At 37.7% G+C, this 17,520-nt stretch overlaps 1 protein-coding gene across 1 annotated transcript; it reads left to right on the forward strand.

The window, feature by feature from the left end:
* The first annotated feature begins 12,476 nt into the window (after positions 1 to 12,476).
* Positions 12,477 to 15,970, forward strand: LOC139847422 (argininosuccinate synthase, chloroplastic-like). The gene is made up of 9 exons (XM_071837092.1): positions 12,477 to 12,638; positions 12,726 to 12,818; positions 13,270 to 13,411; positions 13,527 to 13,575; positions 13,696 to 13,878; positions 14,000 to 14,074; positions 14,204 to 14,389; positions 14,824 to 14,912; positions 15,311 to 15,970. The coding sequence occupies exons 1-9, from the start codon at positions 12,578 to 12,580 to the stop codon at positions 15,870 to 15,872; spliced, it is 1,440 nt and encodes a 479-aa protein (XP_071693193.1). The 5' UTR covers positions 12,477 to 12,577; the 3' UTR covers positions 15,873 to 15,970.
* Positions 15,971 to 17,520: the final 1,550 nt, after the last annotated feature.

Below are 17,520 nucleotides of genomic sequence, written 5' to 3' on the forward strand. Positions count from 1 at the left end.
TTGTGCATAGTAGACTAGATATTTTTGGTCCGTTGCGTCGGGCGTTTCTTCTTGGCTCAGGTCCCGGTTCCGGATTTTCGGACGTTCTCGTGTATTATTTTAAATCGCGTACTTTGCGTTCCGCAACTTGTACTCTTGTCATTTTGAGACGTTCCTCATCAATATTTTGAACCTTTTTAGTTGTATCTTGTACTTTTTAGCTCTTTGGACCTTTTTGTCTTCAATTTGTCGAATCTGCCTTTTATCTTCTCTTTTTTAAATTTAAACGAATATCGCTTGTAAATAGAACAATTGCAACTAAAAGCTTGTCTTTCTTGAGGAATAATGCTATGAAATATATGTTCGTTTTTAGCATTATCAATACCCTTCATTTAAACCTTTTAAAAAGGCTGAAAATTGCCTCAGCAGCAATCGGCGCGCCGCGCCAGAAGGTGGAGCGCCGCTCCAAATAACTGGAAATTGTGGTCGAGCCCAAAACAGGTTTCAGCAACTTGTTTTGGCCATAACTTTTCGACCGTAACTCCGTTTTTGATGAATCAAATATCGTTGGAAACGTAATAAGATATTCTATCCAATGGTAAGGCTTTGAAACATCAACTCAAACTTTATTTGGGGTTGAAAAGATACGTACACACCTTGTCACTTCGGACAACGTCCAGTTTCCTTCGACGTTCGAGCAAGCAACACGTACACTTCATACACGCATCTGTAGTGACCCCGACAAATCGTCAAGTGACGGCGTCGGCTACGTGGGTCCCATTACCTGATTATAAGTCTTTAAGATAACGTTTGACCAAAATATGTCGCCTTCATTTCAAAATAAAGATTGTTTCAAAGTTTACAAGAATTGTTCAACCAAAAGTTAAGTTACAATGTTATAAGTACGATTGAAATCTAGGCGATACGGTTTAAAGTAAAGTCAAAAGACGCTCCATGAAATGCATGTATACTCGACATCGGATACAAGTATCAAATAGTAAGCGGAAGCATGTTTCACATATCGTGCAAGACCAGAGAAAAACATAGAAATCTGTCAACGAAAACGTTGGTGAAATCATAGGTTTAAGTAAGTAAGTGAGTAAAAGTAAGTAAGTCGAACCACAAGGTTTGCAAAGTTGAAATAATAGTAATACATTCTAAAAGTTAATATTCACGAGCACCCAATTATCAAAGCTTAACATTCCATCCATTGTATACCCCATCCATAGTGCTATAACAAACACTGATTCTCGAAAATATATTTCATCCGTAGACGGTAGCGAACCGTCAAGGATGAGGGTTGTCAACCCATATGGCCATATAACATAAGTTCTCGCTTACACCCGGCAAGTGTAACTAATGATAATCGAATTGAGGATTTTTGTTCTAAACTCGTATGTAGAATGTTTGTTTTTCCGTTCTTGTGTTCACTTAGTTCAAAAGAATCGTTTATGTTTTCTCATCCCAAATATAAGTTCAAAAAGAGTAAAAGTGGGACTATGATCTCACCTTTGATTGCAAGAGTGAAATAGTACTTCAACAAGTAAACGTGCAAAGAACAATGCTAGTCTCGACCTAAACAATTAGGTTGTATCAATAACGATAGTCACGAAGGGTCAAGGATGTTCAATTAGTCCTATGGCTCAATACGACTCGATTAATATAGCATGTGAATCAAATTGTCAAGTTTCATGCAAGATACAAGTATAGAATCATGTTAGAAAGATTGCATAATTAATTGGTTAAGTTTGACAAAAAGTCAAACTTGGTCAAAGTCAACGAAAAAGTCAACACGTTCGGGTCGGGTCCCGGACTATTTTTCTATGCTAGTTATTCATATACAAGTATATTAGAACAAGTTTCATGTGAATCGGAGGTCGATAGCTAGTCAAACATTTCACGTGAAATGCGCCAAACAAAGCAGAATCTGGCCAGGCCAATCCGCGCGCCGCGCGGGGATGGGGCGCGCCGCGCCACCATCTGGGCAGAGATTTCTGGTCAGTTTTTCAAAGTATGCACGAACCAAACATCAAACATTCACCATTTATGATCCGCAAACAACCAAAACATGTATCTTATATCCTCGGAAAGGTATTTTGACGAGCAATACAACTAACCACATATCATCAAACAAAAACATCATTTACAATAGCCGAAATCTCATCAAGTGATCAATAAAAGTCCATTTTCAAAGTTTCAAGTTCGTAAAACGTATTTTATGATTCGGGAATCCAATTTACACATACGATATGCCGTTTCGAAGGTAATTAAGCATACATTGCATCTAAACACTTACTAACAACATTAACAAGTATTCAACGCATCAAAAGTTCATTTCAAAGTCTATCAAACCCTAGTCAAACATCACAAAATCCTTAATCGGGTTTTTGAAGTTTTCTTAATCAACCTACACATCAAATTGAAGCTAATGATGCTAGTAACACATTTAATACATGAACTTTAACAATTAAACAACATTTACTCATCCAAAATCAAAGATTAAGCACACCCATTTCAAAGTTCATACTAGTTACTCCCAATCAACAAATCGAGCAAACAAAACATATATTCATGCTAGACACGAGCCATAGACACTAACTAACACAATTTCAAGTCAAAAACACGAATTTAGAGAAATCTAGAGTTTTAGAATTGTTACCCAAAATCGATGAAGTTAGTATCAAATCGTAGAGAATGAAGAGAGGATCACGAAAATGTAATTTGTTTTGTTGTAAGCCTCCTAGATCGAATTTAGATGATGATTTTATGAAGTTGAGGTTTGTGTGTGTGTTCTTGCTAGAGAGAAAGAGAGAGAGAGGGAGATGGTTGAATGGTGGTGATTGGGGTGGACTAGTTGACCTAGTCAACTAGTTTGCCCCGTGTCAATTTTAGTCCCTCGAGTTTAGAAGCGGGTGCGGGATTTAACCGATCGAATATTTTTAAAACGCAAGTTAACGAGAGATGTTATAATTAAATAACGAGAATATTATGAACGTTCGTCAACGGAGTCGACGAATTTAAATACGAAAGATATTATTTTAAAAAAAAAAGACGGTGTTAAAATAAATTTAACGGAAAAACGCGGGATGTTACATTATCCACACCTCAAAAGAAATTTCGTCCCGAAATTTAGTTGGAAGTAGTAGTCGATATCTCTTACTCGAGACTTTACGTTGTTCATAATATGAATAAGTGTAGGTATGTCCTTGAGTGTTCTCATGAATTTGGATAGTCAGGGTTTTACGTTGTATTAAGGTTTGGTTTTACGATCCCCGGTTTCAACTGGTTTTCCTATGAAGAGAAGTTTGTCATCGATAGTTGATGTACCTAGCAGGATTGCACGTTCCTGTTCCACAGGACACGTTTCTAAGTTTGTTACACGAAATGTAGGGTAAACGGAAACTTAATTGAGTCTGAAGTTCTAAACGATAGGAAGCGGTTCCAATACGCCCCAAGGTTTCAAAAGGTTCGATATTGCGGATATAGCCTTTCTCGATTTCCCAAATTGGATTACACCTTTCCAAGGTGCGGTTTCTCAATATTACGCGGTTACACACTGGGATTTGTGAGGTTTTCATCTAAGTTTGGTATGACTCTTTTGGGCGACTACGGGTCGTCTCGAGCCCTTCTCGGACTTGGATTATCTCAATTGTTGTTTCTTGGATGAGTTAAGATTCGGTGTTTTGTTTGCCACATGCTTTGGTCCAACGAATAGGGGTATGACATTAGCGGTCATATAGGGTTTCGGAAAGTGCGGGTGAACACACGAGTGGTAACTACTATTGTAAGAGGGATCTACTAAAAGCGACCATGCAAGTTTGAAACATGTCTTTTGAAGACGTAAATCGTTCGTTTGTTCGGTTCGTCTGTTTGTGGGTGGTACGCGGTACTCATGTCTAAGCGGGTCTCCAAGGGTTCTTGTAAAACTAGAAGTGAAACGAGTATTTCGATACAGAATAATTGACAAAGATACACCGTGTTGGAATAGAATCTCTTAAGATACGTTTGAACAAGTTAGTTAGGGTTTGAAAAATGTTCGTTAGGACTATTCACCCTCGTGGCGAATACTTATGTAATATGAGGAGTTTCTCTATCCATGGATAAATGTTACAAGGAGTTTCTTTAAACGGAAATGCGAACGGTAAAGATAGTAGTGAAATGAGGACTTAGAATAGGATGAGTTTACATCTCGAGGTTGCTATAACGTGCCTCTAGTTGTCAAAAGTCGAAGTCTGAAAGAGAAACGAGGTAGTACACGTAGTTGTATAGTTCGGGGTTGAGTAATAGTTGTCCGATTATCAGAAACACAAGGGCGTTAAGTCAAAGAAGAGTGAAGTATCGTTGGATTGTGTGTTATCTTAATTTCCAGTAATATCAGACGGTAACGGTGAAATAACAGAGGTATGTAGTGTGGTACGTGATGACAAGAATATTGATCGGATCCACAATTTAGTATTCGAATTCTTCGTGCAAAATAACGAATTTCCGTCCCGTTGATTTCGAGTCGAGGGAGTATGCCTTTCGGCGTTCATGTAGAAATATTTCCATGTTTGAGTTCCATCTGTTGCTATACGATTTTAACTAGAAATGTTGGTGTGAAGAATCACGCTCAAGGTTCGAACACGGAGAGGTTTAGAGTTTTCCTTAGTGAGTTAATGAGTTTAAAAGTCGTGTGACACCGTGTGATACCATTCTGTAACACCCCAGCTTAACATGACCACAATATTGTCCGCTTTGCCCGCATGCGCACGGCCTTTTTTTTTTTCTTGGCGATAACACACGAGAAAAGTCAGAAATGAATCTTCGGTAACAACCGGTGAGATCTAATATTTTTACGAATATAAGTCTGAGTTGGGAGAGTTTCCTGATTACATGTGGCTTGATTTCGAGATTGATTGTAATGCCTTGACCATTAACATCATGGTCTAGAAAATTTGACTTCGTTCAACAGAAATTCTCACTTGGAGAATTTGGTATAAAGTTGCTCTTTTCTCAAAAGTTCGAGCGTAAGATGGTGATGTTGTTCGTTTTCCTTCTTTACTTAAATAAGTTAAGATGTCATCTATAAATACGATAACAGATTAGTCTATATGAATTTGCATACGCGGTTCAAGAGGTTTATGGATACGGGCGAGCCCTAAATAAATCAAACGGTACTAAGAGAGTTTTACAACTAACGTTGCGAGTTCGGAAAGTGGCTTAGGAGACATCGTCTCACTTAACCCCCAATTGATGATAACCGGAACGGAGGTCGTTTTGGAATACACACGAGTTTCACGCAAATAATCATGAGGTCATGGATACGAGGAAGAGGGTACCGGTTTCCGACCGAAAATTACTCAGTTCACAATAATCTATACAAGATGATGGGGAAACATTTTTTTTTTTTTTTTTTTTTTTTTTAAACGAATAGGTTCCGAGCTCCCTAGTTCTATAGGTGTCAAGTCAAAAGTCTTAACGTATATCCTCCAATAAAATTTATAAGCACACAATATTTTCCGTTGGTCACTTAAATTGCCTAAGTAGTGTATAGTGGAAAAAGTGAAGTGCAAAGAGTATGAGTCATGGCCTTGTTTATAAAACGTCTAACGGTAACCGAATCGAATAAACATGAAACGTGAGAATTTCGAGAAGAAACATACCCGTGACTAGTCCATCGTCGCCTCGGGCATCCTAGGCGTTGATGTTGAAAGTTTAACGGCGTGCGTTGGGGTTGATTTTCTTATTTGGGCACACATTCCTAAAATGACCCAGTTGGCCACATTCGAAGCAAGCACCCGTTCTGTGTGCGTTGGGCATCTTTCGAGCGACGGGTCCTTGGCGCCGGTGGCGAAACCTGCCACATCCTTCAAAGTGATGCTTGTGGCATTCGTCACAAAAAGGCAGTTTTCCGGCATACCCTTTCTTGTCGCCGGGGAAAAAGGGCTCTTTGGTGAAGTTGTTATTGTTGCGGTTGTTTGATTGGGAGGCTCCCCATTTTCTTTTGTTGTTACTCGGGTGGTTCTCGACCATTGGTGCCGGTGCTTCCATTTCATTCGCCGTTTCTAAAGTTTGGCGGGCCTTGGTTAAACCCTCTTGTAGGTTAGTGGGTTGGGATGCTATTACCCCGTGTTGAATGCTCTTAGGGAGGCCATCCATGTAAAGTTCGACTCTTAGGGATTCGGGAGTCATGAGATTTGGACACATTGAGACTAGTTCGGTGAACCGTTGATTATAAGTTCCGAGGTCATTCCCGACCGTTTTTAAATTCCTTAGACCCTGTTCGAGCCTTCGAGTCTCGTCGCGCAGAAAATATTCGGTGATCATTCTTTCTCTTAATTCGGTCCATGAGAGTGTGTGGGCTTCATCGATACCCACCGATTGTACGTACTTGTTCCACCACGAAAGAGCAATGCCGGTGAAAGTGAGGGTGGAAAACTTGACCTTATCTTGGTCTCGACAACCGCTTGTGTTAAAAACGGTCTCCATTTGTTCAAACCATCGGGTGAGGGTAACCGGTCCCCCGGTTCCATCGAAAGTGGGAGGATTGTACTTCATGAAGTTCTTGTAGGAGCAACCTTCGATTGAATTACCGGCTCCATGATTGTTGTTGTTAGAAAAGTGATCGGCCACGGCCGTACCCACGGCGGTGGTTATCATTCGTTGAAGAGCTTGTTCTAGAGTTTCGAGAGGAGTATTGTGTTGACCTTGGTGAGCCATTGTTCCTTCATGAGACAAGAATATCGTTGGTTAGTATTTTCAACAATACTAACCGTGGCATGGAATAAGGATAGAGAGAAAATTTTCCTTGACTCGCCTTAAATTCTCTATGTCATAATGTCGGAACGTCCATGTGAATCACCGTAATATAGTCCCGGAAATTATATTACCCTGATTCTCATGTGCATTTAACATTACTTCATAAAGTCAAGGTGGCGCATCAACAAAATTTATCAACGTAAGATCAAGATCGAATACGAGTTAGATATGATAGAAGAATTCGAGTATAAATGCACAATTAGTCAAATAATCCCTACTTCAGTCTATATGCCGGTTGTAGTCTAGATTCACCTATGTACCCTATGACTCGGGGTGGACACAAATGAACTCTAAATCCCTACAACCAAGGCTCTGATACCACTTGTAGCGACCCCGAAAAATCGTCAAGTGACGGCGTCGGCTACGTGGGTCCCATTACCTGATTATAAGTCTTTAAGATAACGTTTGACCAAAATATGTCGCCTTCATTTCAAAATAAAGATTGTTTCAAAGTTTACAAGAATTGTTCAACCAAAAGTTAAGTTACAACGTTATAAGTACGATTGAAATCTAGGCGACACGGTTTAAAGTAAAGTCAAAAGACGCTCCATGAAATGCATGTATACTCGACATCGGATACAAGTATCAAATAGTAAGCGGAAGCATGTTTCACATATCGTGCAAGACCTGAGAAAAACATAGAAATCTGTCAACGAAAACGTTGGTGAAATCATAGGTTTAAGTAAGTAAGTGAGTAAAAGTAAGTAAGTCGAACCACAAGGTTTGCAAAGTTGAAATAATAGTAATACATTCTAAAAGTTAATATTCACGAGCACCCAATTATCAAAGCTTAACATTCCATCCATTGTATACCCCATCCATAGTGCTAGAACAAACACTGATTCTCGAAAATATATTTCATCCGTAGACGGTAGCGAACCGTCAAGGATGAGGGTTGTCAACCCATATGGCCATATAACATAAGTTCTCGCTTACACCCGGCAAGTGTAACTAATGATAATCGAATTGAGGATTTTTGTTCTAAACTCGTATGTAGAATGTTTGTTTTCCCGTTCTTGTGTTCACTTAGTTCAAAAGAATCGTTTATGTTTTCTCATCCCAAATATAAGTTCAAAAAGAGTAAAAGTGGGACTATGATCTCACCTTTGATTGCAAGAGTGAAATAGTACTTCAACAAGTAAACGTGCAAAGAACAATGCTAGTCTCGACCTAAACAATTAGGTTGTATCAATAACGATAGTCACGAAGGGTCAAGGATGTTCAATTAGTCCTATGGCTCAATACGACTCGATTAATATAGCATGTGAATCAAATTGTCAAGTTTCATGCAAGATACAAGTATAGAATCATGTTAGAAAGATTGCATAATTAATTGGTTAAGTTTGACAAAAAGTCAAACTTGGTCAAAGTCAACGAAAAAGTCAACACGTTCGGGTCGGGTCCCGGACTATTTTTCTATGCTAGTTATTCATATACAAGTATATTAGAACAAGTTTCATGTGAATCGGAGGTCGATAGCTAGTCAAACATTTCACGTGAAATGCGCCAAACAAAGCAGAATCTGGCCAGGCCAATCCGCGCGCCGCGCGGGGATGGGGCGCGCCGCGCCACCATCTGGGCAGAGATTTCTGGTCAGTTTTTCAAAGTATGCACGAACCAAACATCAAACATTCACCATTTATGATCCGCAAACAACCAAAACATGTATCTTATATCCTCGGAAAGGTATTTTGACGAGCAATACAACTAACCACATATCATCAAACAAAAACATCATTTACAATAGCCGAAATCTCATCAAGTGATCAATAAAAGTCCATTTTCAAAGTTTCAAGTTCGTAAAACGTATTTTATGATTCGGAAATCCAATTTACACATACGATATGCCGTTTCGAAGGTAATTAAGCATACATTGCATCTAAACACTTACTAACAACATTAACAAGTATTCAACGCATCAAAAGTTCATTTCAAAGTCTATCAAACCCTAGTCAAACATCACAAAATCCTTAATCGGGTTTTTGAAGTTTTCTTAATCAACCTACACATCAAATTGAAGCTAATGATGCTAGTAACACATTTAATACATGAACTTTAACAATTAAACAACATTTACTCATCCAAAATCAAAGATTAAGCACACCCATTTCAAAGTTCATACTAGTTACTCCCAATCAACAAATCGAGCAAACAAAACATATATTCATGCTAGACACGAGCCATAGACACTAACTAACACAATTTCAAGTCAAAAACACGAATTTAGAGAAATCTAGAGTTTTAGAATTGTTACCCAAAATCGATGAAGTTAGTATCAAATCGTAGAGAATGAAGAGAGGATCACGAAAATGTAATTTGTTTTGTTGTAAGCCTCCTAGATCGAATTTAGATGATGATTTTATGAAGTTGAGGTTTGTGTGTGTGTTCTTGCTAGAGAGAAAGAGAGAGAGAGGGAGATGGTTGAATGGTGGTGATTGGGGTGGACTAGTTGACCTAGTCAACTAGTTTGCCCCGTGTCAATTTTAGTCCCTCGAGTTTAGAAGCGGGTGCGGGATTTAACCGATCGAATATTTTTAAAACGCAAGTTAACGAGAGATTTTATAATTAAATAACGAGAATATTATGAACGTTCGTCAACGGAGTCGACGAATTTAAATACGAAAGATATTATTTTAAAAAAAAAAAGACGGTGTTAAAATAAATTTAACGGAAAAACGCGGGATGTTACAGCATCATACACCATAAATACATTATGTACAATCAATATTTGGGTCTTACAGGATGCTTAGGTGGACGTGTGGTAAGACCATGTTAGACATGATACCTAATGGAATTTTTAGAAAGAACTTAAAAGTTGGGAATATCGTCAACAAGATGAGAGAAGGACGACTTAGATGGTTTGGCCATGTAAGGAGGCGGCCACCCACAGTACCGGTCAGGAGAGTGGAAGCCCTCACGGTTGGCGGCGTAAGGAGAAGAGGTAGACCTACACGTAGGTTGGAGGATAGACTGAAGCTTGACATGGAGTTTTTATTGACCGAGGACATGACTTCTGATAGAAATTTGTGGAGGAGTAGAATTAGGATTGATGACTAGGTTGTATATATATATTTTATTTTATATTCTTATTTTTTTAATTTTCTATTTAGTTTTATATATTTTTATCGTATGCCTTTTTGCCTACTTGCTTTTTTCTTCATATATGTTTGTATTACCATTTTTTTTTTCACATACTAATACTTATTGTAGCATATCCCAACATGTTGTGTGCATTACATTATACTTATTTACATGTCTTATAGCACTATACCGTTACATGTTGCATTACATTATATCGCATTAAATTACACGTATTTACATTTACATGCTACATGTCTTTATGCTTACATAGTATACTTATATGTTTTATACTGCATATTATAACTACATGCTTTATACCTACATGCTTACATACACATTTTATACTTACATGGCTTGTTATACTTGCATACTTGACACTTACATTTTTCACCTATATGTTCTTTTACTTTACTTTGTTACATGCCATATTTACCTTTACATTTTTCACGGTAAGGTTCCTTTTATCTACTTTACTTTACTTGCATTTAGTTACTTCACTTAACGGATTTCATGGTTCTTCTGGCCGGAGGTCCTTGGGAAGCAGCCTCTCTGCCCTATAGTATAGGGAGGGACGACTTCTTTTACCCGCGGACCGATAGGTATCCGTGGGGGGAGGAATGACTTCCCTTTTACTCTAGGGTAGAGGAAAGACTGTCCACATCTAACCTCCCCCATACTCCACTTTAGTGGAATTGGGTATTGTTGTTGTTGTTGTTGTTGTGAATTATGTAAAAAGAATATAAAAGATGATTTCTATCATAACCTCTCTTAAAGATGAAACCTCCTAAAGAGAGGAAAAGGTAGGTACATGTTTTCAGATATGAAAATAACACACAACAACAAAACCCAAAAAACCCAAAAAACCCAATCTCGCACCTGCGAGGTATGGGGAGGTGATATGTTGACAATCCTTCCTCTACCCTAAAGTAGAAAAGAGGACGTTTAGAGTCGAGAAAAAATTCTCCACCAACAGGAAGAGAAAACCATCTCTCTCTCTACTCCAGGATCCTAAAGTAAATAAATAATAGGAAAAAAGATAAAAAAAAAAAGTGCATAACAATAAAGTTATCTAAATGTTGATTAAGTAGTTCATACAACCACATTATACAACCACATTATGCCATATCAGTGTCACCTTAGGAACTTCTTCCTATGACTTAACCCATTACACTCCCTAGTATCCGTGTCATACACATTTACCATAAAATGGACCCAACAAAATTAATTAGTTAATACAATGTACCACTTTTAATGGGTAATGTACAACAAAAAAATGTCAAATGGTGAAGCATGGTCTTTGAATGGCGCTACAACCACACTTGCTAATATCGCCTCCATTTAATGGCGATGGCAACCTCGCAACAGTTGCTAGCAGCTTTAACCCTTATGATATAAGCAACTTTTTTATGGTGAGAATTTTGATCTATCGGTTTAAAAGTGATCATTTTATTTTAGGGTTACCTAATTAAAGTTTTTTTTAATATATAGAATAGAATAACCGTAGTTCGTTCATGTAGTAGTGGTTGCATCTCTTAGCGAGAGGTTAGGAGTTTGATTCCGTGGGGCGCGATATTGGACACAAGATTGTCCCTTTACTCTTGAATTCCACCAAGAGTGTCTTTCGCATATCGCGTTGTGGAGTCAGTGGGAATGAGGGTTTTACGGTTCATGTCCTCGGATTGAGCCGAGTTTTCTTCTGGACATGACGCGTTGGTGATTAAGACTCCCCTCCTCCTATAGTGTTGTTAAAAAAATAGATATAGATTGAATAGAAATAGATAGAAAAATAGAAGATAGATAAAAGTAGATGCTATTTATCCCTTGAACACTAGAATAACCCATAAGTTAATTTTTAAAAAGTTAATTTCATACGGTAGCAAATTGGATTTAGCCTAATTAAATACTACTCCATATTCGCTTAAACTGTAGAAAAACTTCATCTATCTATAGAGTTTCTATTAAAATTCTATAATGATGATGTCATTATTAGGTTAATTCATTTGCTAAGAAAAAATTAAAAAAAAAAAGAAAAAAATCTAAGCCCTTAAGGTGATGTCATTAATCTAATTAGTGACTAATTAAATTAAATCTACTTATTTATTTATTTAGTTTTTGAAAAAAAATTCACTCTCATTAATTATTATTATATTATTATTCATATTCAAATTAAATATGAGTTCTCTTTACGAGATTAATTATGTTTTATATGTATACGAAATACACGTCTCAATAAAAAGTTCTAATGTAGGTTTTTATGATAAGAAAAATAGTAATTGTGATGAAAATTGGAAAATGATGGTGAGAGAATAAATGTAGTTCATTTATTCCGACCAAGTTAAGTACATCAATGTGTTTGTAAAAATAACGAGAAGTTTCTTAGTCGGAATCAGCCGGGTCATTAAACTAAATGACTTTAGCGTTTAAATTCATTTAATACCTAAAATATACCATTAAACTGTTTCGTTTAAACAAACCCGTGGTTCCACGGGTCATTTCGTTCATTTCACTAGAGAGTATTTATACTAGCAATTTGCATTTTGCCTAATCATTTGACGTAAATACCACTTTTATCTTGTTTATCTTGTTAAATATATTTAAAACCCTATTTGTCTTAAAAACCCTAAATTAGTCATCACCTTCAACGCCAACTGTACGATAACCTCTCAGAGTGCGTTTGAAGGAGAAAAACAGAAATTTGGCAGCCGCCATTGACACTCAAATGGCTCAAATGCATGTCACAACATCTTCAACAAAACCCCTAATTCCATCCCCAAATCTAGGTAATTTATCTGTGTACACGTATTTTGAAACAAATATGTGTAAATTTTACGCCTTGTAATAATTGTTATTGTTTGATGTTATGATAGAATTAGAAGCTAAAGCAGCTGACTTTCATGGAGTTGCATTTGTTCATCATCTGAGCCTTACCAAAAATCTTTCTCAACGATGCAAAAGTAAAGGTATAATTTTTTTATTTTATTTCTTTATTCATTTAATTACTTTAATTCAACAATTTAGGATGCAATCTGATGTTAAGTACCATGTGCTCAAAGTGAGTGAACTGAAAAACATTTGTTTTAGGCTGACTAGCTCATATTTATCTGATTTTTTCTTCTTCTTATTACCACTTTATTGTTTTATTGTAAATTGTGATTATAAATTATTAATTATTATGTAGGTTTTTCAGAATATGCCTTAGACATTAGATAAAACAATTTCTCATTTTTTTTCGACTACCGAATTTACTTTTCTCTGCTTTTGTTGATAATTGGAATCTATAAGGGAAAAAGTAGGGATTTTGTTTGTATTTAAAGGTATAAAGTTGGTTATATTACATGCAGATTAATTAATCAAAGGAAGAGTATATACTAATATTTTGGTGACTGATATATGTAATGTGCTGATGAACAGGTGTCCAAGCAGTCATGGCCAGTGATAAGGAAATTGATTCGTCGATTGCTACTACAGAAAAGGGTCTTCGTGGAAAATTGAACAAAGTTGTTCTAGCGTATAGTGGTGGCTTGGATACCTCGGTTATTGTTCCTTGGCTAAGGTATATAACCTTACTCATCATCTTAATCAGTTAGTTATTACTTTAAATGTAAATGTGAATATTACTCATCCTTTTACTATTTTCAATGGTACTAACTTAACTTAAAATATTGTAGGGAGAATTATGGCTGTGAAGTTGTCTGCTTTACTGCTGATGTCGGTCAAGTAAGTTCTTTACATTCTAAAATAACCAGTAAATTTGGTCAAAATTTCTATCATATTTGTTATGGGGCTCATTTACGGGATTGGTTCCTGTAACTAATTTTTCACTTTGTCTGTTTTTAGGGTATCTCTGAATTGGAGGGTCTGGAAGCAAAGGCTAAGGCAAGTGGTGCGTGCCAATTGGTTGTGAAAGATTTGACCGAAGAATTTGTGAAGGATTATGTATATCCTTGTTTGCGAGCCGGGGCAGTATACGAGAGAAAATACTTATTGGGAACCTCAATGGCCAGACCAGTTATCGCAAAGGTGAAGTTCATTTATAAATTATTATTTTTAGGTGAAAAGAAAGTGCTGTCAGGTTGGACTGTACTAAACCCGCCCATTTTACCACTTATCGTACTAACCACCTGTTATGCCATGGTAATAGGCAATGGTGGATGTGGCAAAAGAAGTTGGAGCAGATGCTGTTGCCCATGGATGCACAGGAAAGGGAAATGATCAGGCATGCTTTAAAATTCATCTTCTTTTATTATTATTATTTTTTTCAATGTCATATATTTATGCTAGATTTATACAGTAGAGATGTGATTAAATGTTTGGACTTTTTGTGTGTTTTGTTTTCAAAGTACAGGTACGTTTTGAGCTCACGTTCTTTTCTCTTAATCCTGATCTTCAAGTGGTGGCTCCATGGAGGGAATGGGATATAACAGGGAGGGAAGATGCTATTGAATACGCCAAGAAACACAACGTGCCTGTCCCTGTCACAAAGAAATCCATTTATAGCAGAGACAGGAACTTATGGCACCTCAGTCATGAGGTATGTTATTTTTTGCTAATATAGATTTCCAGCCTTTTAAAGGTGTGGCTAAGTGGGCGGGTCTGTCTGGTTGGATAATGAGCTTAAAATGTAGCTTTTGGTACGCAGAATCACTGCTATTTCAGTTTTTCAAATACCATTTATATAATAGTTTGTGTTAAATATTTCTAATAATAATGTATTACAATGATCATATGATTTTTTGAATAAAAAAATATAGTTGGTTGTATACATTAACAATATACCGTGGACAAGTTTGATACCTGTTTCACACGAGCTCTTTATTATCTATGTTTTCCCATTTGACTTCTTGGAGGAAAAACGTAACCTAAATCGTTTTTTGTTTTATTATTAAATGGGTCGAAATTGTCACAATTGCTTATTTGTGGAAAGCAAAGTGGTTTTGTTTATTTTTTATTGGTGTGTAATTGAAGGGAGATATATTGGAAGACCCTGCAAATGAGCCCAAGAAGGATATGTACATGATGTCCGTTGACCCAGAAGACGCACCAAATAAACCAGAGTAAGTGCTACTCGCATCTTTGTATGCTTTTTTTTCTTTTTTTCCTTTTGTCACATCATCTTTCCTCTTAGCTTTGTTGCGAATGTAATTATGATTCAAAAGCTTTTATTAAACGTTGCAACATATATCAAATTCTTTTTTTTAACTGTAAATAACATGGGCAATTTCATCTTAGCTGTTAATACGTATAATAAACAATTAATTATTAATTTAATTTGAAACATAATTAATAACATATCCAGATTTCAGATATTCTTCAAAAATCTACAGTTTAGTTTACTTTTTAAATATTTTTTTGTTTGTTAATGACATTTTAAATGTATCAACACATCTTTAATATTCAAAAATAATAGTAATTCTCTCTCTCTTTTTTTTTGATGAAATATTCATCAAATTAGGTACCTTGAAATAGGTATAGTTTCTGGAATCCCTGTTTCCATTAATGGAAAAGAACTTTCACCTGCAACTCTTCTATCCAAACTGAACGAAATTGGCGGTCGTCACGGGATCGGCCGAATCGACATGGTCGAAAACCGTCTAGTTGGAATGAAAAGCCGTGGGGTCTACGAGACACCTGGTGGGACCATCTTAGCCGCCGCTTGCCGTGAGCTCGAGTCTCTCACATTTGACCGAGAAGCCATCCAATTCAAAGACACTATGGCCCTCAAGTATGCTGAGTTAGTTTATGCGGGCAGATGGTTTGACCCGCTTCGTGAGTCCATGGACGCGTTCATGGAGAACATCACCAAAACAACTACGGGTTCAGTGATGTTGAAGTTGTACAAAGGTTCGGTGATTGTTGCTAGCCGAAAGAGCCCGTATAGTTTATACAGGGAGGATATATCGTCGTTTGAAAGTGGGCAGATATATGATCAAGCTGATGCTGCCGGGTTCATAAAGTTGTATGGGCTGCCAATGAGGGTCAGAGCCATGCTTGAAAAAGAGCAGGCTAAAAAATGAAAATAAAATCGTAATTTTAATTGTTGTGGTTGTTTGCATTGTTCTATGAATCCATGTGATTTTGACGTTGAATAAGTATGCGTTTCTGCTCTAATTTTTTTTTTTGTTTTTTTTTTTTTTTTTTGTTGTTGTTGTTGCTGCTGCTGATCTTATTTATGTTTTTGGCAAATTTGTAACATAGTAAAGTGGGAATGTATTATTTGTTGCATTCCGTTTCTGTAGTTGCAAGTTGTACGATGATTGTCCTTTCAGACAAATTTTCTAGCAAGTATAACTATTTTGAAGATGGTAAGTATAGCCCGAATCGTGCCTAGAGCACCCAGGGTCGTTTACATTTATGATGATGAACATCGGGGCAGAACATTGTCGTCTAATCAATTACCAAACCTGCATAGTACCCAGTGACATGTCAAGCAGTTGACAGGAACGTATGATAAAACATTACAAGTCGTAAGCATGCTCAATTTATTAGAGAAGCATTTCATTTATAAGTCATCTCATATAAGTAGCTAGCAAAAGCAAGTTATCAATTATTATACCTTCAATCCCTACATTCTCTCTCATACGCTCCCTAGAGCTGTGTGCCTTCCTCTTCAATTCTTTTTTTTCCGTTCACTTACAGCTTACTCCGATCAACCTTTTGTTCTCCATATAATTCTTACTTTTCTTAATCCTTGTTCGCCGGTTTGTAAGTCCGGTATCATACCCCTCTCCGACCACCGGCATCTCGCCGGTGGTTCGGTTTTACTGCTTTCTGTCTAATAATTACAACCACGTTCCGTCTCCTCCGGTGATTTCCTTGGCCCGTTCATCTTTTCCGGTCTCCTTTCTGACTTCCAGGCGGCGATTCCGTGTGCCTTTATACGGGATCTGGGTGTTGATTGGTTTTGGGGATGGTAATAGTGCTTCTGGCGTCATTCGGGACTGATGGTTCGCTCGCTAATGTTCTACCTCTCCGATGGTCGCTTCCGTTTCTGTCCCGTGGTGGTGGTAGGCGACGAATTCCACCGGAATTCTACTCTCATCTTGGTAAGTCTCGGTTTCGTTTTGAGGTTAGGGTTTATATTGGCGGTTTTGTGGTTGGTGTTTGTTTTGTATTGAAACCTGGCGATTTCCGGTGGCCGGCCACCGACCGTGGCCACCTTGGGCGGATGACGGCTGTTAACAGCCGTGGTTTATTGCTAACGGCTGACGTCTGCTTTGGGTGGGGTATGGGTGGTTTCATCCAGTGCTGTGGCGGCTGTTGGATGGCTGTGAAAGGCTGCCGACGACTGATGACGTTGTTGGCGGCCTTTTGTGGCTGTCTGGAGCCAAATGGCGGTTGGTTTCTGCTGGTGGCTACTGGCGGCTGCTGCAGTCGCCGGCGGAGCCGGCTACTGGTTTTGGCTACTGGTGGTTGCGGGTTTGTAAAAGTCCTCAGAAAATTCGGCGATGATAGCCTGGTCTCTATTGGTTTGACTTCGTGATTTGCATTGTTCGGTTGCTGTTCTGCTGTAGTGTTCATACCTTTCCCGTAGTCGAGTCTATTCGGGCGGACTCGATGTCGTTGCCGACGTGTGTTGACTTAGTTGACCTCGGAAAATTGATGTATTTTGGAGTAGTTCTCTCGGGGTCCTTTTCTCCGCTCGAACGGGGATTTGATCTTACT

The sequence above is a fragment of the Rutidosis leptorrhynchoides genome, chromosome 5 (assembly GCF_046630445.1).
Source record: "Rutidosis leptorrhynchoides isolate AG116_Rl617_1_P2 chromosome 5, CSIRO_AGI_Rlap_v1, whole genome shotgun sequence".
NCBI lineage: Eukaryota > Viridiplantae > Streptophyta > Magnoliopsida > Asterales > Asteraceae > Rutidosis > Rutidosis leptorrhynchoides.

Excerpts from the sequence above, each read along its gene's own strand:
- LOC139847422 (XM_071837092.1), top strand. The coding sequence starts at position 12,578 with ATGGCTCAAATGCATGTCACAACATCTTCAACAAAACCCCTAATTCCA. Across the intron at positions 13,576-13,695 it reads TTACTGCTGATGTCGGTCAA|GGTATCTCTGAATTGGAGGG; the intron begins GTAAGTTCTTTA and ends GTCTGTTTTTAG. Across the intron at positions 14,075-14,203 it reads CAGGAAAGGGAAATGATCAG|GTACGTTTTGAGCTCACGTT; the intron begins GCATGCTTTAAA and ends TTCAAAGTACAG.